The following is a 24,375-nucleotide window of genomic DNA, read 5'->3' on the forward strand; positions in this document are numbered from 1 at the left end:
CTGTGCCGAGTTGTTCTATGTATAGGAGGTGCAGCTTCTTCCAGGGCACTTTGCAGGGTTTCATTGTAATGCTTCAGAGCAGAATCAGGACAAGAGATGGAGGAGATTGGGGCCAATGAAGACTGCAAGTTCTTCATAAGTTTCTGGGTGTTAATGGCCTGTATGTTTCTATAAGTGTGGAAAGTGGGGATGACCTGAGCGGGATGGCAGTTCTTGATAGAGAATGAAAGAAGGTTGTGGTCAGAGAGCGGGAGAGGGGAGTTTGTGAAATCATCCAGTGAGCAAAGCCGGGAGAAGACCAAATCAAGGGAGTTTCCATCATCATGTGTTGGAGAGTTAGTATGCTGCGAGAGGCCGAAAGAGGAGGTTAGAGATAAAAGGTGAGAAGCAGATGGGGAGAGAGGAGAAGCAATTGGGATATTGAAATCACCCATGATGAGGGTGGGGGTGTCATAAGAGAGAAAGTGTGGAAGCCAGGTGGCAAAATGATCCAGGAACTGGTGAGAGGGGCCGGGAGGACGATACACCACCGCCACTCGCATGGAGAAGGGGACGTAGAATCTGACAGCATGGACCTCAAAGGAAGGGAATACAAGTGAGGGTACTTGGGGGATAACTTGGAAGGTACATTTGGGTGAAAGGAGCAGACCAACGCCTCCACCTGCTCTGTTGTCTGATCTTGGGGTATGAGAAAAGTGTAGTCCACCAAATGAGAGAGCAGCAGCAGCGGTGGTGTCTGACTGCTGGATCCAGGTTTCAGTAAGAGCCAGGAGATTAAGAGAGTTAGAAAGGAGGTGTATCGTCCTCCCGGCCCCTCTCACCAGTTCCTGGATCATTTTGCCACCTGGCTTCCACACTTTCTCTCTTATGACACCCCCACCCTCATCATGGGTGATTTCAATATCCCAATTGCTTCTCCTCTCTCCCCATCTGCTTCTCACCTTTTATCTCTAACCTCCTCTTTCGGCCTCTCGCAGCATACTAACTCTCCAACACATGATGATGGAAACTCCCTTGATTTGGTCTTCTCCCGGCTTTGCTCACTGGATGATTTCACAAACTCCCCTCTCCCGCTCTCTGACCACAACCTTCTTTCATTCTCTATCAAGAACTGCCATCCCGCTCAGGTCATCCCCACTTTCCACACTTATAGAAACATACAGGCCATTAACACCCAGAAACTTATGAAGAACTTGCAGTCTTCATTGGCCCCAATCTCCTCCATCTCTTGTCCTGATTCTGCTCTGAAGCATTACAATGAAACCCTGCAAAGTGCCCTGGAAGAAGCTGCACCTCCTATACATAGAACAACTCGGCACAGACGGCGACAACCGTAGATGATGTTCTGCTAATCCTCCGTCCCTCCCGGTGTTATGGTTGGGACGCACCCGTATGACGGGTAGGCTCGGAGCTCTTCCGGGACCCTAGAGTCGCCCCTCTCCACAGGTTGCCCCCCAAGTCTGCATAGGTGATTTAGGTGAGACAGCCCGCCTGTGACTGACTGTCCTGCCGTTGGTTTGAAGTATTGCTTGGAGCTAGATATATGAATACTTCCTCGGCGTTCCGGCCGCCGGTTGTGCGCCTCAGTAGGATGTTTCCTCGGTCTTACAGCACGACTCCTACTGGTATTCTCCTTCTTGCTTTGATCTCGTTTCTCACTCAGCACAATCTATCTCGCTTCTGATCCTTTCTTAGGGCACCGCCGCTATACTGAGCAGGCACGGTCCCGTTACGTTCTTTCTTGTTGCCAGGCCTCTGTCAGGGTCCCAAACCTGACAGGGACCCTACCGAATCTTCCCCACAACACCCTCTGCCACAAGGTGTTGCCTGGTTCCAACCCAGTCAGCTTTCTCCACTAACTTCCTGCCTGACCCCCAGTTTACCCACACGGTGAGGAGTGGCCTAATAAATAGCACCCTTAGCTCCCCCTGGAGGCCCGACTGTGAAATGTATTGGTGTATGTGATACCTGGTCAGATGAACTCCTTCAGTGCCATCAGACGTACCATAGCCCCCTTTAGCGGCGGAGCCACAGTACTGCAATGACCAGGACTCTGGGGCGCTGCACATACATTACATTACTGATCCTGAGTGACATCCTGTATTATACCCCAGAGCTGCACTCACTATTCTGCTGGTGCAGTCACTGTGTACAGACATTACTGATCCTGAGTGACATCCTGTATTATACCCCAGAGCTGCACTCACTATTCTGCAGCTGCAGTCGCTGTGTACATACATTACATTACTGATCCTGAGTGACATCCTGTATTATACCCCAGAGCTGCACTCACTATTCTGCTGGTGCAGTCACTGTGTACATACATTACATTACTGATTCTGAGTGACATCCTGTATTATACCCCACAGCTGCACTCACTATTCTGCTGGTGCAGTCACTGTGTACATACATTACATTACTGATCCTGAGTTACATCCTGTATTATACCCCAGAGCTGCACTCACTATTCTTCTGGTGCAGTTACTGTGTACATACATTACATTATTGATCCTGAGTTACATCCTGTATTATACCCCAGAGCTGCACTCACTATTCTGCTCATGCAGTCACTGTGTACATACATTACATTACTGATCCTGAGTTACATTCTGTATTATACTCCAGAGCTGCAATCACTATTCTGCTGGTGTAGTCACTGTGTACATACATTACATTACTGATCCTGAGTTATATCCTGTATTATACCCCAGAGCTGAACTCACTATTCTGCTGGTGCAGTCACTGTGTACATATATTACATTACTGATCCTGAGTTACATCCTGTATTATACTCCAGAGCTGCACTCACTATTCTGCTAGTGCAGTCACTGTGTACATACATTACATTACTGATCCTGAGTTACATCCTCTATTATACCCCAGAGCTGCACTCACTATTCTGCTGGTGCAGTCACTGTGTACATACATTACATTATTGATCCTGAGTTACATCCTCTATTATACTCCAGAGCTGTACTCACTATTCTGCTGGTGCAGTCACTGTGTACATACATTACATTACTGATCCTGAGTTAGATCCTCTATTATACTCCAGAGCTGCACTCACTATTCTGCCGGTGCAGTCACTGTGTACATACGTTACATTACTGATCCTGAGTTACCTCCTGTATTATACCCCAGAGCTGCACTCACTATTCTGCTGGTGCAGTCACTGTGTACATACATTACATTACTGATCCTGAGTTACATCCTGTATTATACTCCAGAGCTGCACTCACTATTCTGCTGGTGCAGTCACTGTGTACATACATTACATTACTGATCCTGAGTGACATCCTCTATTATACCCCAGAGCTGCACTCACTATTCTGCTGGTGCAGTCACTGTGTACATACATTACATTACTGATCCTGAGTTAGATCCTCTATTATACTCCAGAGCTGCACTCACTATTCTGCCGGTGCAGTCACTGTGTACATACGTTACATTACTGATCCTGAGTTACCTCCTGTATTATACCCCAGAGCTGCACTCACTATTCTGCTGGTGCAGTCACTGTGTACATACATTACATTACTGATCCTGAGTTACATCCTGTATTATACTCCAGAGCTGCACTCACTATTCTGCTGGTGCAGTCACTGTGTACATACATTACATTACTGATCCTGAGTTACCTGCTGTATTATACTCCAGAGCTGCACTCACTATTCTGCTGGTGCAGTCACTGTGTACATACATTACATTACTGATCCTGAGTTACATCCTGTATTATACCCCAGAGCTGCACTCACTATTCTGCTGGTGCAGTCACTGTGTACATTCATTACATTACTGATCCTGAGTTACCTACTGTATTATACTCCAGAGCTGCACTCACTATTCTGCTGGTGCAGTCACTGTGTACATACATTACATTACTGATCCTGAGTGACATCCTGTATTATACCCCAGAGCTGCACTCACTATTCTGCTGGAGCAGTCACTGTGTACATACACTACATTACTGATCCTTAGTTACCTCCTGTATTATACCCCAGAGCTGCATTCACTATTCTGCTGGTGCAGTCACTGTGTACATACATTACATTACTGATCCTGAGTTACCTGCTGTATTATACCCCAGAGCTGCACTCACTATTCTGCTGCTGCAGTCACTTTGTACATACATTACATTACTGATCCTGAGTTACATCCTGTATTATATCCCAGAGCTGCACTCACTATTCTGCTGGTGCAGTCACTGTGTACATACATTACATTACGGATCCTGAGTTACATCCTGTATTATACCCCAGAGCTGCACTCACTATTCTGCTGGTGCAGTCACTGTGTACATACATTACATTACTGATCCTGAGTTACATCCTGTATTATATCCCAGAGCTGCACTCACTATTCTGCTGGTGCAGTCACTGTGTACATACATTACATTACGGATCCTGAGTTACATCCTGTATTATACCCCAGAGCTGCACTCACTATTCTGCTGGTGCAGTCACTGTGTACATACATTACATTACTGATCCTGAGTTACATCCTGTATTATACCCCAGAGCTGCACTCACTATTCTGACTGATGCCGGTGTGTCGCTCACCATTAGCCTGTTGGATGATGTTTGCGGAGTCCGTGGGGAGGACATGATGGAGCGATCTTGCTCGGTGGCGCAGACGTTGATGTTTCTCTCTCCGCTGATCACAGCCGTTAATGTGAATTTAATATCACTGCAAACACCGAGAGATGGAAAATCCATGAGCTGAGAGTAATGTCTGTGTGGAGATAGGCGGCTATCAGCGCGCTGCCCGGGGGGAGAATATCATCGCCGGACCGGACGCCACAGCACGCAGAGCTCCGCACACAGAATGTGACGGATCATCAGACTCCTGTGTGATGGTGACACATGGCTTCCTGGGCAGAGGAGCCTGGAGGGACAGGAGTGTTTACTCTGGTCAGTTACTTGTTGTAGGCGGGGCTATAGTGTGATTGACAGCTCCGCACTGCTGTGGGGTCCTACAGGAGAGTCCGGACCACTAAGAAGAGTTTGCCCAAACGTGATAATTATTTTTATACTCTTGTCACATCCAGAGCTGCAATCACAATTCTGCAGTGCACCCTTCTACTAAGTTAAATCTGGATACGCCGGTGATTGACAGTTGTGTGTCAGGAGGACACCGCTGCCTGCGCTCACTGTCCGTCAGAGGTCGCAGAGCAGAGTGCGCACAGATCTCTCTCTCCTCTCTGCTGCGGCAGGTGCTAGTAGTGAAGGGGCCGCAGCAGAGAGGAGAGAGAGATCTGTACGCATGCGCTCCACAAGGAAGGGGGACGCCGGCGAAGGAGAGCACTGGCGCTGCTCGGTCATGGCTGCACCAGGATGTGCTCAGGGGGGACTGACTCCCATTAAAGGGGTTGTGCAGCTCCGGGGACAGTTTGTTCCTTAACTACAAGTATTTTAGCCTAAGACAAATAAACTTTGCAATAAAATGATATTATTACGTTGCACTGCTTGGCAATAGTACAATATCCACCCATAGTGACCACGGACGGCGTGGCGGATATCTGCGGATGTGACATCACCCGTCCCACTCACTGCAGAAGTGCTGCTACACTGTACCACTGTCATATGCACTGCATGCTCTGACCACTAGGTGGCGATGTCTTCTATGTGTTTCTATATTGTAGCGCCACATCTGTACATCTCTCACTGGGAGCCATTGGAGGACGATCATCTTTGTGCCTGCCCAAAAATATATCCCACTACCCCCCCAAAAAAAGACTGCGCCCCGACATTACCTTGTGTGTAAGCCAATGAGATGTGACATAGAAGCCAATACCTGCAGGACACCCTTCATCTTCGGCATCGTTGTATCTGCAAAAGTCTGATCTGTCAGAATATACAATGAAACCACATTTATGTTTAACGTCATAAAAAAATAAAAAAGCGACACAATTACTAATACAATAATAATACTAATAATAACAATAAGTGTTTCTGAGCTAGAGACTATATCTAAGGCTTCCCCAGTCTGGTGTTCCCTGGTTGGGCGCAGTCCTGTTGTCGGCCCTTATTCACACTGAGGTCAACACTGACACATGGTAAGGACAGGGTAGGACCGTCCCGATCAGAGTTACCTTGACGCGGTGGGATGGCTTTTGTGCTATTTTATGATCAAAAAACAATATTACTATAAACTCTGTGTTATTTAAATGCACTTTTGCTTTTTTACTTAGTTACATCAGGGTTTTTGCTTACTTTTTTTTCTCTTGTAGGTTTTAATGTTTTGTGGCCAATGTGAACATGTGTTTAACCTCTGGTAACCTCTGCATGTGTACTAACTCAAGTTAAGCTCAATTTTTGTGTTTTTTTTTAATAATAACAATAATAATAATGATAATAGAAATAGAATAATATCAATAATACAACTAATAATAAATATAATATAATGCCATAATGATAACAACAACAATATAATAACAATATAATAATGTCAATAATACAACTAATAATATTAATAACAATAGCAATGTAATATAATAGTAATAAAATAACAAAATAATAATAAAATAATAATAATATAATAATAGTGATAAAATAACAATATAATAATAATAACAACATATAGTATAATAATAGTAATAAAATAGCAATATAATAATAATAGTAAAAAATAACAGTATAATAATAAAATAATAATAATAGTAATAAAACAGCAATATAATAATAGTAATAAAATAACAGTATAATAATAAAATAATAATAGTAATACAATAACAATATTATAATAATATAATAGTAATAAAATAACAATATAATAATAGTAATAAAATAACAGTATAATAATAAAATAATAATAGTAATATAATAACAATATAATTGTAATAAAATAACAATAATATTCATAAAGCTACAAAATAATAATAAAGTAACACTATAATAGTAATAATTGTTATTATTTGTCTTCCTCACCCCCCAATAAATGTAATACTAGCGACCAAAGCATCGTTCAGTCACTAACAAGAAGAGCAAGGCGCCTGGAGAACACAGCGCGCTACAACGACACACAAACATTACACGTCAGTTCTCTCCCGCCTCACTCACGCCTGTGTACCATAAGATTGAATGGGAGCGACCATTACTACTTTGTGGGGGGGTATTTCACAGATTCCGCCTCCTAGAGCTGCTATCTGCACCGCACGCGGAATGTATTTTATTTACAGCTTATTTTATTGGAAACTTGCGGAAGCTGAACGCTCTAGACATGGTTGTAACAAATCGTCCCCTCTGTTTGAAAACAAGTGGTTGAGTCCACGCGTTGTGTTGCCGGCTGGTGACGCTGCGCCGTGTGTGGGCGGGGCTTGGGGGCAGTGACGTGTGCAGTGATGGACGCTGTGCTGTACGTGGTCGCCGCGGCGCTGCTGGCGGTCCTGCTCTTCTTTATCACCCGGATTAGGGGGCAGACGGAGCGAGGTGAGCGGCTCCCCGGGGTCACCCCGCGTTATATCCCGGCTCTGGGGATGTGGACAGTTATATTGGGCGGCGCAAAACGTGGTTTCAGGAAGGGAGGTGACTGCGCCTTTAAGTTGTACCGCTGCAGTCAGTGATCGTGGCAGCGTGCTCCCAGTGTACGGCTCTTTCTGGGAAGTTATTTATGGCGTTAAAGTGGGGTGATTAGTGTCAGGTGACTGATATTTCCGCATACATTTGTAGAGAAGGCTCAGCTGTGAGAAGTATTAGTCCATGGGGCGGCGGCTGACCTGTATAGGAGTGGGGCCCCATCATCGCCCCCCAATAATCCTTTGGGACTTGATTGACAGATGCCAATCGGTTTCCATGGCGTCCAGGAGTCCGCTGATTGCCCCCCTCCTCCGCTGAGCCGCTATATTGGCCCTTAGATCAGGCCAGGCTTCTGTCTAGAAGTCATCGCAGGTTTGTTTTTGGTCCTAGAGGGGTTAATTAAAAAAATAAAAAATAAAATATATATATATATATATATATATATATATATATAATGTCGCAAAAATGTGATGTGAGGAATTTTCAGTCACCAACTCTTCCCCCGGATCAAAATAAAGAAAAAAAATAAGAATATTTGGTGTCAAAATTCTTCTCAAAGTCATAAACGCCTGAAAAACACTGGAAAAAGAAAAAAAAAAAAAAGTAAACGGCAGAAATCCTGTTCATTGGTTGCAACCTACGGCAGGAAAAATACAATAAAAAGTGCTAGAAAATGTCGTCAATAAATCGACAGCAGAGAACGAGCCCCGAGCGGCGCTATCGATGGGTGCAAAGAAAATGCCCACACAAAATACATTGTTTTATTTTTTTTTTCAGATGTTTTTAAAGCCAATAAATATAAATAGAGAATAAAACATAAATAAAATATTATTTTAGAAAAATGTTTTTTTTTTTCTTCAAATATTAGACAAAAAAATAGCAGTAAAAAAAGAACAACAAAATAGAAGGTCGACAACAGTTTAACTGTTTAAAAATAAATAAATAATAAAAAAAAATAATAGTAAATATATATATTTTTTATTTAACAAAAAAAATCTTTTGTTTTGCTTTCTCGGACGTTTCCACCGTGTCTCTGAGGCTTTTCCGTCCCTTAATTTGGCGCTGATCACCCCGCACTAATATTTCCGCTCCTGTTTGGGATCTGGTGGGTTTTTCAGGTGACGTTTATTGATTATTTTACGTTACAGCCGACCGGGAGCACGAGCAGAATGTGGTGGTGGCAGCGGTGGCAGCAGCAGGGAGGCCGCGGCCTGTGCCGGAGCAGCGTGCGGACGGGATGCCGAGGAGGAGGATGAACCGCAGCATGCAGGCGCAGAGACGGGCGCAGCGCATGGAGGAGGAGCGAGAAGGTAACCGGCGGGGGAGGCTTTGCCAGCGATGTCACAATGGGCGTTTCTCATAAAAAAAATTAAAAAAAAAGCCAAAAATGTAAAAAACTCTTGTGGTTTTTGTCTGTAGTTGGCGCATTTATTGCAGGAAAGAAAAACTGCACCAAGAACAGTCCCGTGTGAACGCGCTGTATTTGTAATTTACATTATTTAGCACATTGTTTAGGTGATTGGTTAATGATTCTATGACTGGATATAAGGGAGTATTTGTTCCATGAGTTTTTTGTTTTTTTTTGGAGGGATTAATGGAATTTATTTTCCTGTGTTACAAAAGAAAACCAGAATGCAGCATAAAGGAGGCGTTTACACAGGGTGATATATGGAGGTGTACTGGAATAGCTGAAGACAGGCGTCAGCTGTGGATTTCTTATCGTGGTGTTTTTTTTTTCTTCTTTTTTTTAAATACATATTGCCACCAATGCCATGATGTGTACATAAAAAATAACTGTAGCATAAAGGCCACCACTGAGTTTTCTTCTAGAACTTATGGACTTTATAGAGGGGTATAGGGAAAGATCTGTGGTATATGGCTGGTCTGTAACTTTTCAGAATCTCCGGACTCACTGAAAACCATCACAGCTTCTCTCTGGGAGGGATCGTTCTGTAGACGGACGTTCTGCTGCCGAACTTATCGGGGGCAGATTTACTAATTTCGTGGAAACTTGGTCCAAAACGTCGGATCAGCAGCTCATCCCGGATACTTCTACACGTTTCTGTAACTTTCCAGGCTGAGAGAAGGTGGGAGCTGGGAGCACAACGGGGGCAACCATGACTTCTGCACATTACTTGTATGCAGATTTGTCCACGCCCCTCTCCCTCCTCCTGCTCTGCGCCCCTCTCCCTCCTCCTGCCTCGTGCCCACTCCGCGCCCTTCTTCCCTTCTCGTGCCCCTCTTCCCTTCTCGTGCCCCTCTTCCCTTCTCGTGCCCCTCTTCCCTTCTCGTGCCCCTCTTCCCTTCTCGTGCCCCTCTTCCCTTCTCGTGCCCCTCTCCCACTTCTCGCCTCGCGCCCCTCTCCCACTTCTCGTCTCGTGCCCCTCTCCCACTTCTTGCCTCGCGCCCCTCTCCCCTTCTCGCGCCCCTCTTCTCGCGTCGTGCCCCTCTCCCACTTCTCGCGTCGTGCCCTCTCCCACTTCTCACGTCGCGCCCCTCTCCCACTTCCCACGTCGCGCCCCTCTCCCTCTTCCCTTCTCACGCCCCTCTTCCCTTCTCGCGCCCCTCTCCCTCTTCCCTTCTCGCGCCCCTCTCCCTCTTCCCTTCTCACGCCCCTCTCCCTCTTCCCTTCTCGCGCCCCTCTCCCTCTTCCCTTCTCGCGCCCCTCTCCCTCTTCCCTTCTCGCGCCCCTCTCCCTCTTCCCTTCTCGCGCCCCTCTTCCCTTCTCGCGCCCCTCTCCCTCTTCCCTTCTCGCGCCCCTCTCCCTCTTCCCTTCTCGCGCCCCTCTCCCTCTTCCCTTCTCGCGCCCCTCTCCCTCTTCCCTTCTCGCGCCCCTCTCCCTCTTCCCTTCTCGCGCCCCTCTCCCTCTTCCCTTCTCGCGCCCCTCTTCCCACCTCGCGCCCCTCTCCCTCTTCCCACCTCGTGTCCACTCTGTGCCCCTCTTCCCTTCTCGCGCCTCTCCCACTTCCCGCCTCGTGCCCTTCTCGCGCCCCTCTCACACTTCCCGCCTCGTGCCCTTCTCACGCCCCTCTCCCACTTCCCGCTTCGTTCTCCTCCCCCTCTTCCTGCGCCCCTCTTTCGCGCCCCTCTCCCTCTTCCCTTCTCGCACCCCTCTCCCTCTTCCCACCTCGTTCTCCTCTCCCTCTTCCTGCCCCTCACCCCTCTCCTGCCCCATGCCTCTCTCTCTCTTCCTGCTCCACGCCCCTCTTCCGCTCCCCTCTTCCTGCGCCCCTCTCCCACTCCCTGTCCTTCTGCATTCACATTTCTGCCTGGTGGCCATTGATTTGTGCACAGATCGGGCCCTCGTCGTCTGAGTGTTGCAGCTTCTGTAGTCAGGGAGGGGGCGGCTGCTCGAGGTCTCGCTTCCACCCTGCGTGGGACGTCTGCTGCCTCCTGACGGAGCTCGTCTCCTGCTCTGCTGCTGCCTGTGAAGGATTTGCTGATTTTTAATTTTAACCTTCTTCTTTTTCGGGGGGTTCAGTGAATCTAGAGGGGTAGACGAGGTGTGATGTGACCCGGTGACGGCTCAGTCCTGCACTGTGTACGTATCTGCTCCCCACTGGTATCACGGTGCCCATCATACAGAATAGAGCACTAGTGCGCAGTGTGGAGAAAAGTATGTGCCCCCACATCCCCCCAGGAGCCCCTCTGACCTCCCATCCTGCACCCGTAGATAATAATACGGAGTCTCCCCTCTGCAGATATAATAACAGCCCCCGCTCCTCTGGGAAGGATTTACCCCTTCATCCAGAAGAGCATTTGTGGGGTCAGACCCTGATGTTGGGGGGAGGCCGGGCTCACAGTCTCCATTATAGGGTGGGGCTGGGGGTCCGGGCTCTGTGCGGCCGCTCATGTTCTCCCCTCCATGTCTGAATGGAGCTTGCGCACTGGGCACAGTCATGGGGGGCAGAGAAGGGCGAACCCCAAACTTCCCACAAAGCTGAAGATATAATTGTCCTCATTGTTTTAGGATTTCCCTTCACTGGAGCTGAAGGTCCAAGGCCGCCCCCTGATAACAGCCCCTATATCCTTCTCCACCATCTGTACAGGGGGCACAGTGCAGTCAGGGGGGAACGTCCTTCTGGAATCTCCAAACCCAGACTCCTCCATCAGATGCAGATAGAGAAGAGCGATCCGTCACTGCACAGAACACGTCTCCTCCAGAGTCCAGTGATGGCGGCTTTACACCACTCCATCCGACGCTCGGCATTGTGCTTGGTGATGTACGGCTGCATGCAGCTCCCAGCGGGGGAGGACGTCTGGACTCTGCAGTTATGGGGGCAACAGAGCGGTGGTGACCCTTCTGCCCTCTGCTCCTCAGCTCTCGGCCCCCCGCTCTGTAACATTGCGGGGTCTCCACTTTATGCGGCTCCTTCCACTTCTCAGTAATATCACTCCTGTGATGGGGGGAGAAATGTCAGGGACAGACTTGTTCCCCGGTTTCTCCTATTACAGGACCGTGCTGGTATCTGAGCTCTGCACCACCGGCCGCTCTGTCACATGGTAGTATACGCAGGAGGCATGGGGGGGATGGTGGAGGTGACACATCGGGGGGGGATGGTGGAAGTGACACATCGGGGGGGGGGGGGATGGTGGAAGTGACACATCGGGGGGGATGGTGGAGGTGACACATCGGGGGGCGATGGTGGAGGTGACACATCGGGGGGCGAGTGGCTCCTCACCTGTCGGGGGTCCTGCTGCGCCCTGAAGTGCAGTTACCTCCGGTCGCAGCCCCCGCACCCCATGTGCAGCCCTTCTCCCGCTACAGCAGCCGAGGTCTGAGGCTTCTCCGGACACTTAACCCCTTCGGTGCCGCGCTCATCTGCACTTCTGGCCTCTGAGCAGCGAGTCCCATGTTTATATATTTTTTTCTTTGCCATTTCCAGTCGCTGCAGAGGATGAGGCCGATGATGACGAGTCGTCTCCAGCCACGCAAACCTCGGGGAAGATTGGAGCCAAGAAACAGAAGAAACTGGAGGAGAAGCAGGCGAGGAAAGCTCAGCGCGAGGTCAGTGCTGGAGGATGATGGGAGCTCAGCGTGGGGTCAGTGCTGGAGGATGATGGGAGCTCAGCGCCGGGTCAGTGCTGGAGGATGATGGTGGCCAGTGATGGGAGCTCAGCCCTGGCCAGAGCTGCGCTTATTCCTGCTCTAGTCCTGGCCAGAGCTGCGCTTATTTGTACTCTAGTCCTGGCCAGAGCTGTGTTCAAAAGTAATAGTTAGCGCTGTGCTGAATAAATCGCCCACAGAGACGTCTTACTTTCTGGCAGGTCAGAGCAGTGCGTTTGTATGAATTGTGCAGCTTTAGATGTGACTGGAGACCGTGCAGATTTCCTGTGACACGATTGGACGTGTGACACCACTGAGTGCAGATTCTCCCCTTGTGATTGGTGGAAATGTCTTATTTACCTCTTGTTTGTTTTCTTTATTTTTTAAGGCAGAAGAAGCCGAAAGAGAAGAACGAAAAAAACAGGAAATGAAGCGAGAAGAGGAGAGACGCAAGGACGAGGAGCGGCTGCGGGAGGAGGAAGAGAAGCAGGTCGGTCCGTCCGTCCGTTATTAACCCCCCAGTGACCGGCGGCCCGCATTATGCCTCTTGTCACTGATGCAGTCGTTTAACCCCTTCACCCCCAGAGCTTTTTCCGTTTTTCCGTTTTCGTTTTTCACTCCCCTCCTTCCCAGAGCCATAACTTTTTTATTTTTCCGTCAATTTGGCCATGTGAGGGCTTATTTTTTGCGGGACGAGTTGTACTTTTGAACGACGTCATTGGTTTTAGCATGTCGTGTACTAGAAAACGGGAAAAAAATTCCAAGTGCAGTGAAATTGCAAAAAAAGTGCAATCCCACACTTGTTTTTTGCTTGCCTATTTTGCTAGGTTCACTAAATGCTAAAACTGACCTGCCATTATGATTCTCCAGGTCAGTACGAGTTCATAGACACCTAACATGACTAGGTTATTTTTCACCTAAGTGGTGAAAAAAAATTCCAAACTTTGCAAAAAACAAAACAAAATTGCGCCATTTTCCGATACTCGTAGCGTCTCCATTTTTCGTGATCTGGGGTCAGGTGAGGGCTTATTTTTTGCGTGCCGAGCTGGCGTTTTTAATTATAGCATTTTGGTGCAGATACGTTCTTTTGATAGCCCGTTATTGCATTTTAATGCAATGTCGTGGCGACCAAAAAAACGTAAATCTGGCGTTTCGAATTTTTTTCTCATTACGCCATTTAGCGATCAGGTTAATGCTTTTTTTTTATTGATAGATCGGGCGATTCTGAACGCGGCGATACCAAATATGTGTAGGTTGGGTTTTTTTTTTATTGATTTATTTTGATTGGGGCGAAAGGGGGGTGATTTAAACTTTTATATTTTTTTTATTTTTTTCACATTTTTAAAAACTTTTTTTTTTTACTTTTGCCATGCTTCTATAGCCTCCATGGGAGGCTAAACGCAGGCACAGCCCGATCGGCTCTGCTACATAACAGCGATCATCAGATCGCTGTTATGTAGCTAAAATGCAGGTGTGCTGTGAGCGCCGACCACAGGGGGGCGCTCACAGCCACCGGCAATCAGTAACCATAGAGGTCTCAAGGACCTCTATGGTTACAATGGAGGAGCATCGCCGACCCCCGATCATGTGACGGGGGACGGCGATGCGCTCATATCCGGCCGCACGGCCGGATGCGGTAGTTAAATGCCGCTGTCTGCGTTTGACAGCGGCATTTAACTAGTTAATAGCGGCGGGTGATCGCGATTTCACCCGCCGCTATTGCGCGCACATGTCAGCTGTAAAAAACAGCTGACATGTCGCGACTTTGATGTGCGCTCACCGCCGGAGCGCACATCAAAGCGGGGGTCCCGACATGTGACGTACTATTCCGTCACATGTCGGGAAGGGGTTAATATAATTATTTTGTATATAATTCATAGTCCTCAGGATTATAAAACATCTCTAGGGGTCACATATATATACACACGTGGTCAAAATTGTTGGTCCCCCTCGTTTAATGACAGAAAAAGCCACAATGGTCACAGAAATAACTGGAATCTGGCAACAAGTAATAATAAATAAAAGATCTATGAGAATGAATAAATGAAAGTCAGACATTGCTTTTCCACCATGCTTCACAGTATTAAAAAAAAAATATATATATATATATACACACACACTCACTGGCCACTTTATTAGGTACACCTGTCCAACTTCTTGTTAACACTTAATTTCTAATCAGCCAATCACATGGCGGCAACTCAGTGCATTTAGGCATGTAGACATGGTCAAGACAATCTCCTGCAGTTCAAACCGAGCATCAGTATGGGGAAGAAAGGTGATTTGAGTGCCTTTGAACGTGGCATGGTTGTTGGTGCCAGAAGGGCTGGTCTGAGTATTTCAGAAACTGCTGATCTACTGGGATTTTCACGCTCAACCATCTCTAGGGTTTACAGAGAATGGTCCGAAAAAGAAAAAAAATCCAGTGAGCGGCAGTTCTGTGGGCGGAAATGCCTTGTTGATGCCAGAGGTCAGAGGAGAATGGGCAGACTGGTTCGAGCTGATAGAAAGGCAACAGTGACTCAAATCGCCACCCGTTACAACCAAGGTAGGCCTAAGAGCATCTCTGAACGCACAGTGCGTCGAACTTTGAGGCAGATGGGCTACAGCAGCAGAAGACCACACCGGGTATCACTCCTTTCAGCTAAGAACAGGAAACTGAGGCTACAATTTGTACAAGCTCATCGAAATTGGACAGTAGAAGATTGGAAAAACGTTGCTTGGTCTGATGAGTCTCGATTTCTGCTGCGACATTCGGATGGTAGGGTCAGAATTTGGCGTAAACAACATGAAAGCATGGATCCATCCTGCCTTGTATGGAGCATCTTTGGGATGTGCAGCCGACAAATCTGCGGCAACTGTGTGATGCCATCATGTCAATATGGACCAAAATCTCTGAGGAATGCTTCCAGCACCTTGTTGAATCTATGCCACGAAGAATTGAGGAAGTTCTGAAGGCAAAAGGGGGTCCAACCCGTTACTAGCATGGTGTACCTAATAAAGTGGCCAGTGAGTGTATGTATGTATGTATATATATATATATATATATATATATATATATATATATATATATATATACCTCATGAAATCAGTCTGGACAGAATTGATGGTTCCCCTGAAAATAATGTAACAAAAGGGACATGTTAGATCGCGGTGTGTCCACTAACTATCATCACAGGGGTCTACAATGTTGGAATCAGTCAGTGGCCGGTATATAGGGCTACAGATACAGATCAGGAAGAAAATTATAGACAAACACGTTAAAGGTAAAGTTATCAGACCATCTCCAAGCAGCTTGATGTTCCTGTGACTTCAGTTGCACATATTATTCAGAAATGTAAGATCCATGGGACTGTAGCCGACCTTCCTGGACGTGGCCGCAGGAGGAACATTGATGACAAATCAGAGACGGATAATACGAATGGTAACAAAAGAGCCAGAAAAACTTCTAAAGAGATTAAAGGTGAACTTCAAGCTCAAGCCAAAGTGGACTTCATGGAGACGGCTAAGGAGGACACCATGGTTGAAAAAAAAAAAAAATCATAAAAAAGATAACTACATGTTGACAAGCCACAAAGCTTCCGGGAGAATGTCTTATGGGACAGATGAGACAAAAATGGAACTTTTTGGCAAGGCGCATCAGCTCTATGTTCAGATGGAAAATGAAGCATATAAAGAAAAGAACACTGTCTCTGCTGTGAAGCATGGAGGAAGCTCTGTTATGTTCTGGGGCTGCTTTGCTGCATCTGGCACAGGGTGTCTAGAATATGTGCAGGGAACAATGAAATCTCAACACTATCAAGGGATTCTAGAGAAATATGCTGCCCAGTGTCAGAAAGCTTGGTGTCAGCCGCAGGTCAAGGGTCTTGCAACAGGACAATGACCCAAAACACACAAGAATGGTTAAGTGGAAAACATTGGACTATTCTAAAGTGGCCTTCTATGAGCCCTGACCTAAATCCTATTGGAAAGAGCTGAAACATGGCGTCTGGAAAAGGCAATCTTCAAACACGAGACAAGTGGAGCAGTTTGCTCTTGAGGAGCGGCCAAAATACCTGTCGAGAGGCGCAGAAGTCTCATTGACAGTTACAGGAATCGTGAGATTGCAGTGATTGCCTCAAAAGGTTGTGCAACAAAATATTAAGTTAAGGCCTCTTTCACACTTCAGTCTTTTGACGTCAGTTTGAATCCGCCGTTTTCATCAAATAGCGGATCCTCCATTTTTTTTTTTGGCGGATCCGCTATTTTCCCATAGACTTGCATTAGCGACGGATTGTCGTCCGTTCCATCTGCCATGTGACGGATCCGTCGAGATTTGGCGGACGTCATCTAGACATTGACGGACATTATAACGTTTTTTGTCTGCGCCGAAATGGTGGTTCGCGACGGACCGTCGCGTCCGCCATTCCATAGAATGGGCGACGGATCCGTTGCGACCGTCATTTCGGCGGATCCGTCACCCCAATCTGCTTTTTCAATTGCGCATGCTCCAAAAAGTAGATACTTTTCCCAGACAACCCCCAAGTAACGGATCCGTTAAAAAAACGGATCCGTTAGAACCGTTTTCTAAACAATTGTGACGGATCGGTCACTATGTCGGAGCTGACTGACGCCAAACAACTGAAGTGTGAAAGAAGCCTAAAGGAACCATCATTTCTGTCTAGATGTTGAAGCCCCCTTCCCCGATCATAAAGTTTTATACCCTGTATACCTTGTACAAGCGATCAGACAGTCAAGGAAATAAAATAAAGTCTTAAAAATACTAACAAAAACTAAAAAGTTTGCATCCCCTCTTTTTCCAAACATAAACAATAATAATAAAATAGACAAAACAATACTTGATGTGTCCGTAAGAAGCCCGACCTAAGAAAATGGGAAGTGAATTATCACGTACAGTAAAAGGCGCAAAAAAGAAAAACAAAATGATTTAAAAAATGTAATAAATCATAAAAAATACCTTGTGTCATTGATAAATCAACAGCTCAGCGGAGAAAAATCTAATTATTGATTTTTTTTTTAAGAATGTTCTAATTTTTTTTAACCACACCTTAAGATAAACGAATTTTTTTTTTACCAGGTCATGTTTACCGTGGAACTAAAGTCCCAAGATAAAAAAAAGTGGAAATCCATTGCTTTTTTTTGTTTTTTTTATTTACTCCACTTGAATTTTTTTTTTTGTGTGTCCATATTTTCTGTTTGCTAAAATGAATGAACACATCGAATGCCCCCCCCCCCCCAGAAAAAAAACAAAAAAACAAAACAAAAACGCATCACAAAAATGGTCAAATTGCCCGGTCATGAAAGGGGTTGAGTGTCCTTCTTTTTTTTTTTTTTTTTGAGAAATGTTATGTTTATTTTTTTCTTCTTGACAGCAGATCAGATTGTTCTCATTCCTCAAGTGCGGCCTTCGTCTGCACAGTTTACATTTTTATTGGCTGAGGATTTATATTCTTTCTTTATTTTCTAAGTGTCTTCGTTATTTGTTAAATATTTTGTGGTATCGTATTTTTTTTTTTTTTTTTGGGGGGGGGGGTCTCGAGCGCCACCCTTATTTCACCAGAGACAGGAAAATGTGAGTGCAGTCTGTCCTCCTACACAGAAATTGGGGGCTGATTCTGACCTTTCTGTGCAGATCCTGCAGTGTGATTGAGCCTTGTCAGATCTCTTATCTTCTTACTATCTTTTTTTTTTTTTTCTTTACTTGGCTAATTTACATTTTGTCAGGTTGCATTTATTTTCTACTGTTGTGAGACACGATGTAGCATTTTGGCCTATTTTTTTTTTTTAGTTTATTTTTGAAGGAGCACTAGAGGAGCGCACATTACTGGGTCTTGGATTTCAATTTATTTATTTATTTATTTTTTTTGCATTTATAAAAACTGGAGAAAGGTCTGACAAATTGCCAGATAATAAAAACACTTTTTGCAAGTTACCTTACCGCTGACTGCCCCATATAAAGCATTCCAGGACTTTGGTGCAGCACAGGAGAAAGCTTAGATATATGGTGAGAGATTATGATAGACAGGGCTTTATCTCTAGCCGTTGGGGAGCTATAGGAGGAGTTTTTTGTTTTGAAAGATTTTTATTTTTCCCTCATAAGAGTTTTTTTTGTTTGCAGCTTTTGAACGGTGTTTGGAGCCTTTTCCATCAGGAGATGCTTTAATGAAAAGACTAAACATCCGGCCAGCAGACTCTGTAAGCACAAGTCTGTATAAACGTTATCAAAAGTTATTAGAAAACATAATTTTCAATAAAAAAAAGTTCTGTACCATTGTTCAGAATTAAAAAAAACACAAACATACCCTATTGTAAAAAAAAAATAAAAAATACTCATTGTTAAAAACAAAGGCAAATAATAATATTAGTAAAGATGTTCTATAATTGTGCAAAATGTGTAAAAAAAAAATATATATAATAAATAAAAAAATAAATAAATAAATATAAAATAATTAAATAAATCTACCTATAGCATAGAAGGGAAGTAACTCTGCGTATTTTTTTAAAAAAATTCTGAAGGAGTTAATCAGTTCATGAAGGTAGATGTATCCTCCAAATGGTGCTGTTCAAAAAATTTTATTTAATAAAAAAACACCCTCCTAAAGCAATGTCTACTGAAAATTTAAAAAAAGAAAAATTGTAACACACACCAAAAAAATCCTGCAGTCCCGAATACTAATTTAAAGCCCAGTTCCGAAAAATCCATTTGCAACGAGTATTTGATTTGGAGGTTGCACCATTACTGTATTTCACTTACGGTACCTTTTTTTTTTTTTTTTTTCTAAATCGCATATGTGATGTGTGTGTGTATATGTATGTGTGTATATATATATATATATATATATATATAAATATGTGTGTGTATATATATATATATATATATATATATATATATATATATATATATATATATATATATATATATATATATATATATATATGTGTGTGTAATATAAATTATATATATATATATATATATATATATATATAGTGTAGCACTTTTTTTTATTTTTTTCATTATTTTAGTTTTTATTTTTTCCAATATTTTTACATGAAGCGACCTCTACATCGTCAGTTTGGGCTGCAGGGTGTTTGCTTTGTATGTTCTTTCTCCCTTTTCTCGCTGTGGCACGGCTCTTTGCGGGGGAATTCCCTTTCGCCCCGTGGAGTTTTTCTGGTGAGGAAATGGTTTACCAACTGACACTTTATCACCGAGAGAACGCTTCCTTTTCATTGCAGAACAGTTCGCCTCGAATAAAGATCAGAAGTCTGTTGAGATCGGCGCGGCCCTTTCTTCCTGTGCGTGCGGTGACAGGACTGCGTTGCTCTTTTTTTTAATTTTTTTCTCATCACTGATTTTATTACAATTTTTTTTTTTTTTTTTAGATTTTTATAATTTTGCATTTTTTATTATAAATAATAATAATATAATAAATTAAAAAAAATACTCCAGAATACGAAGCTTCAAGAACCCCATCACCTGGGGGAGGGCACCATTGATTTTACTTGATAAATCATAATCTTCATCCCAAAAAATGATAAATTCACTAAATAGAAATAAAAATAAAATAGTTAACCAATAAAAAGAGCACAACTCCCCTCTGTTTTTACTTGAAAAACAGTAATAAAAAAATACATTCTTTAAATATAACTAAAATTAAATAAAAAGTTTTTTAAACTAATTTTTTTTTTAAAGAATTTTTTTTTTTTTTTTTTAGGGGGTAGATATTTGCCAAGGTAGGCCTTATGTAGATAATCGTGATCCCTCTCGGCAAAGCTAAGGAATCCTTGGTTTCCATGTTATCCTTTAGTTTGGGGGCGGAGTTCTCAGTGTACAGCCCTAAGGGGCGGAGCTTGAGACCGATGACCTCCTTAATATTCTTTGTACCGCCTACTTGGCTGAATATAAAATAACACCCAGTGGGGCAGGTTTATTAAAGAGAACCTGTCAGGTGCCCCCAAGGCTCGCCAAAAACTGCCGCCATTTTCTGTTAGATCCCTATCTCTGATTTTTTTTTTTTTTTTTTCTATTTTTATTTGCTTTATTATTCATATTATTAATACAAAAAAACTATATAAAATACAAAAAAAGATAAACAAAACAAATGCCCAACGTCTCCCTGTAAGAGGGATGTGAGGGATTAACATGGCGGTTTAGAGCTTTCTGGGACCTGACATTTTCTCATGTAGAACCTTGTAAAAGAAAAACGGTCTTTTGTTATCCTTAGCAACCAATCACAGAGCAGCTTTCATTTTAACAGAGCTGTCTGGAAAATGAAAGCTGAGCTCTGGTTGGTTGCTATGGGCAACACTTTAATAATTGAGGCCTAGTGTAAAGTGTATGGTAGTTGTACAATGGACAGAGCCTCGACAAAGTATTCCTTCCCTGAGACGTGTTCCACACTTTTTCACGTTACACCCACAGACTAAATGTATTTTATTGGGGTTTTATGTGACTCCAACAGAAAGTAACAAGTACGTGTAAAGGAAATGATACGGGGTTTTCTATATATATATTTTAAGACTATAAATCTGAATATTGTGAGGTGCATTTGTGTTCACCCCCTGAGTCAGTACATTGTAGGACCCCCTCTTGCTGCAGTGTTTTGGGGTCTGTCTCTCCAGCTTTGCCACCGCTAGAGGTGACATTCTGCCCCTTCCTCTTTGCCCCCTCGCTCTCGCTCAGTGAGATTGGATGGAGACGTCTGTGATCAGTAATCTTCCCATCATGTCACAGATTCTCGGGGATTTCGGCCTGGACGGTGACTGCACCATTCACACACAGGAATATTCTCTGATCTGATCTAAACCCTCCATTGTAACTCTGGTAGGATGTTTAGGGTTGTTGTCCTGCTGGAAGGTGAACCTTCGGCCCTGTCCCCAAGTCTTTTGCAGTTTCTAACAGGCTTTCCTCCAGGATTGCTCTGTATGTAGCTCCATCCATCTTCCCATAAACTCTGACCAGCTTCCCTGCCCCTGCTGAAGAAAATCCTCACCATGATGCTGCCACCACCATGTGTGACGGTGGGGATGGTGTTTTCAGGGTGATGTGCAGTGTTTGTTTTCTGCCACATTTTGTATTTAGCCCCAAAAGTTCCCCTTTGGTCTCATCTGACCAGAGCCTCTTCTTCCAGATGCTCGCAGTGTCTCCTACATGGCTTTTTGCAAAGTGCAAACAGGACTTCTGATGGCTTTCAGAAATGTCTTCTTGTCACTTTTCCATAAAGGCCAGATTTGTGGAGCATATGACCAATAGCTGTCCCATGGACAGATTCTCCCACCTGGGCTGTGGATCTTCAGCTCTGCAGTGACCATGGGTGTCTCGGCTGCTTCTCCAATTAGTGCTCACTTGCTTGGAATGTCGGTTTAGGTGGACGGCCATGTCTTGGTAGGTTTGCAGTTCTGCCATATTCCTTCCATTTTGGATGATGGATTGAACAGTGCTCTGTGAGATGTTCAGAGTTTGGGATTTTTTTATAACCTAACCCTGCTTTACTCTTCTCCACAACTTTATCCCTGACCTGTCTGATGGGTTCCTTGGTTTTCACGATGCTGTTTGATCCCTGATGTTCTCAGACCTCTGAGGCCTTCACAGAACAGCTGTAGTTATACTGAGAAGAAATCACACCCAGGTGGACGCAATTTACTGATTATGGGACTTCTGGAGGCGACTGGTCACTTGGGATTTTATTTAGGGGTATCAGACTATAGGGGGGCTCAATACAAATGCACAGCACAATTTTCAGATTTATATATTTAATATAATTAGAAAACTCTGTATCATTTCCATTACACGTCAAATACTTTCTACCTTGTGTTGATATCACAAAGTCCTAATAAAAAAATATTTACGTTTGTGAGTGTATTGTGGAAAAGTTCACGGGGTGTGAATACTTTTCCATGCACTGTATGTGGGGGGGACTATGGTAATCTGTGTGCATTATATGTGGGCTGTGACTGTGGTAATCTGCAGTATATAATCCCTGTGCAGTGCTGCTTCCTCCTCTCGCTGGCTCTGCTCGCTGACGTGATGTCTCTCCTCTCACCGCTGTCTATTCTCTATAGGAGGAAGAGAAGAAGAAAGCCAAAGAGGAGCAGGAGAAGCGCGAGCACGAGGAGTACCTGAGGCTGAAGGAGAGCTTCGTGGTGGAGGAGGAAGGGGAGGCCGAGACCATGGACGAGGAGCAGGTAATACATGGCTGGCGCGAAACGGGCCGACCGTAAGAGTCCTAGATAGAGGCGGAATGTCTCATCTGCTAGAATATAAGGGATGGGGTGCAGGAATGGAATTTATTATACCGTCAGATGCCGTCTCTGCTGCATCTGGTGATCTGGCATATCTGGTAATCCGGAATCTGTTTCTGGCACATTTTATCTTTATTTCTCCAAGAAGATGCACTTTTCCATTCTATGTAGACAACAGATAGTTCTTTCACCCATCAGGTTATTTTATTGTTTTTTATTTCCTTGGGAAAGTAACTAAAACCAGATTTTGGAAACTTTTTTTTTTTGAGCTGCGGCAATTATTAATTTTTTTTTTGTGTGTGTATGCAAAATAGATAAAATCCGTACTGGGATCTCCAGTGAGCGGCTTCATACTTTCAGGACGATCCTGGCCACCGCCACGTACCACGGTGTAACCCCTCCACTGCCATGAATGATCAATCCGTTTGACGGCAACTTCACTCTTAACCTTCTCTTTATTTTTTTCTTTTGAGGATTCGTTTCCTCCGTCTCTCTACGTGTAGCCTTTTTGTTTTGTTCTTTATAATTTTTCAGTTCCCGCCACTGTCAGGACTTTTTTTTTTTTTAATAATATACTGGAAAATTGGGAACAAAAATTCCATATGGCATAAAATGGTGGAAAAAAAGACAAACAAAAACCACCATTGTTCTTTTTTTGGTTTGGGCATTTATTATGCGGCAAAAGAAAAAAAAAAATTGGTTTGTGTCACTATTTTTATTTGACACTCAAAACTTTTTTTTAATTTCTTTTTAATTTTCCCGCCAATGGAGCTGAGTGATGGATTGTTTTTCGTGTGACGAGCGGTTGATTGTATTGGTTGATTTAGGTATTCTTGTGACATTTTGATCACTTTTTTATTCTATTTTTTGGGGAGGGCGTGCGCAAATTGGAAATCTCAGGATGGTAGGCTGCAATGAAGACTCACAGGAGGGCCAATGGGGGCCAAAATGGACGCCGCGGGCAGGATGGCACCTGACGTGTAACGGGCTAAACAGCAGTGATTACAGCTCGCTCCCGAACACACACACTTTTATTTTTTTTTAGGTATGTTTTTATCACTCGCTTTTGTCTCTCTTTTTGGTACGTTGTGTTATTAATTTTTTTAAATAAAACTACTTTGCTTCGGAAACGTCCGGTTACTCGGCTGCTTTGCTAAAGTCGTGTGCGGATTCCACGTGTTCGTGCTGCGGAAACGCACTGATGACGCTTGTAGGTTTTGGATCTGATCATTTTCTTCATCTCATTCACGTCTATGGGGAAAATCCACAAATAAGACACATTTAATGCAAAAGAAATTGACATGTTGCAGTTTAAAAAAAAAAAAAAAAAAGCACAAGTCAATTTCTGCTGCATGAAAAAAACAACCCAAAAAAGAGCGGTAAAACGTGGCATTTTTTGAGAAACAAGAGTAATATGTAAAAGTAATATGGGAACATCCTTGATAAACTCATTCCAGCTAAAATCCACCAGGACGTTAAAAAAAAAAAAAAAAAAAAAATCTATTATTTTGTGCATTTTGCTTACATTTTGGGTTTTGCAGGGGATGCGTGCCATAAAGTCACCCTAAAAAT

At 44.1% G+C, this 24,375-nt stretch overlaps 2 protein-coding genes across 3 annotated transcripts in view; one reads left to right on the plus strand and one right to left on the minus strand.

Annotated features, from left to right (window-relative positions):
- LOC143793083 (uncharacterized) overlaps positions 1-24,375 on the minus strand; it is a 119,067-nt gene that overhangs the window by 60,641 nt on the left and 34,051 nt on the right. Inside the window, exons 2-3 of one of the 2 annotated variants that reach the window (XM_077279716.1) lie at positions 5,753-5,843; positions 4,560-4,686 (exon numbers count right to left, since the gene is read on the minus strand). In XM_077279716.1, coding sequence (XP_077135831.1) covers positions 4,560-4,686; positions 5,753-5,820 — 195 coding nt within the window. In that variant the 5' untranslated portion in view covers positions 5,821-5,843. The remainder of the gene's footprint in view (positions 1-4,559; positions 4,687-5,752; positions 5,844-24,375) is intronic. The other variant, XR_013220047.1, reaches the window with a different exon arrangement.
- The window catches only part of DDRGK1 (DDRGK domain containing 1), a 32,019-nt gene continuing 14,938 nt past the window's right edge, over positions 7,295-24,375 (plus strand). The window contains exons 1-5 of the mRNA XM_077280321.1: positions 7,295-7,427; positions 8,663-8,824; positions 12,401-12,522; positions 12,950-13,051; positions 22,624-22,746. Coding sequence (XP_077136436.1) covers positions 7,340-7,427; positions 8,663-8,824; positions 12,401-12,522; positions 12,950-13,051; positions 22,624-22,746 — 597 coding nt within the window. The 5' untranslated portion in view covers positions 7,295-7,339. The remainder of the gene's footprint in view (positions 7,428-8,662; positions 8,825-12,400; positions 12,523-12,949; positions 13,052-22,623; positions 22,747-24,375) is intronic.

This window comes from Ranitomeya variabilis, chromosome 1 (genome assembly GCF_051348905.1).
Source record: "Ranitomeya variabilis isolate aRanVar5 chromosome 1, aRanVar5.hap1, whole genome shotgun sequence".
NCBI lineage: Eukaryota > Metazoa > Chordata > Amphibia > Anura > Dendrobatidae > Ranitomeya > Ranitomeya variabilis.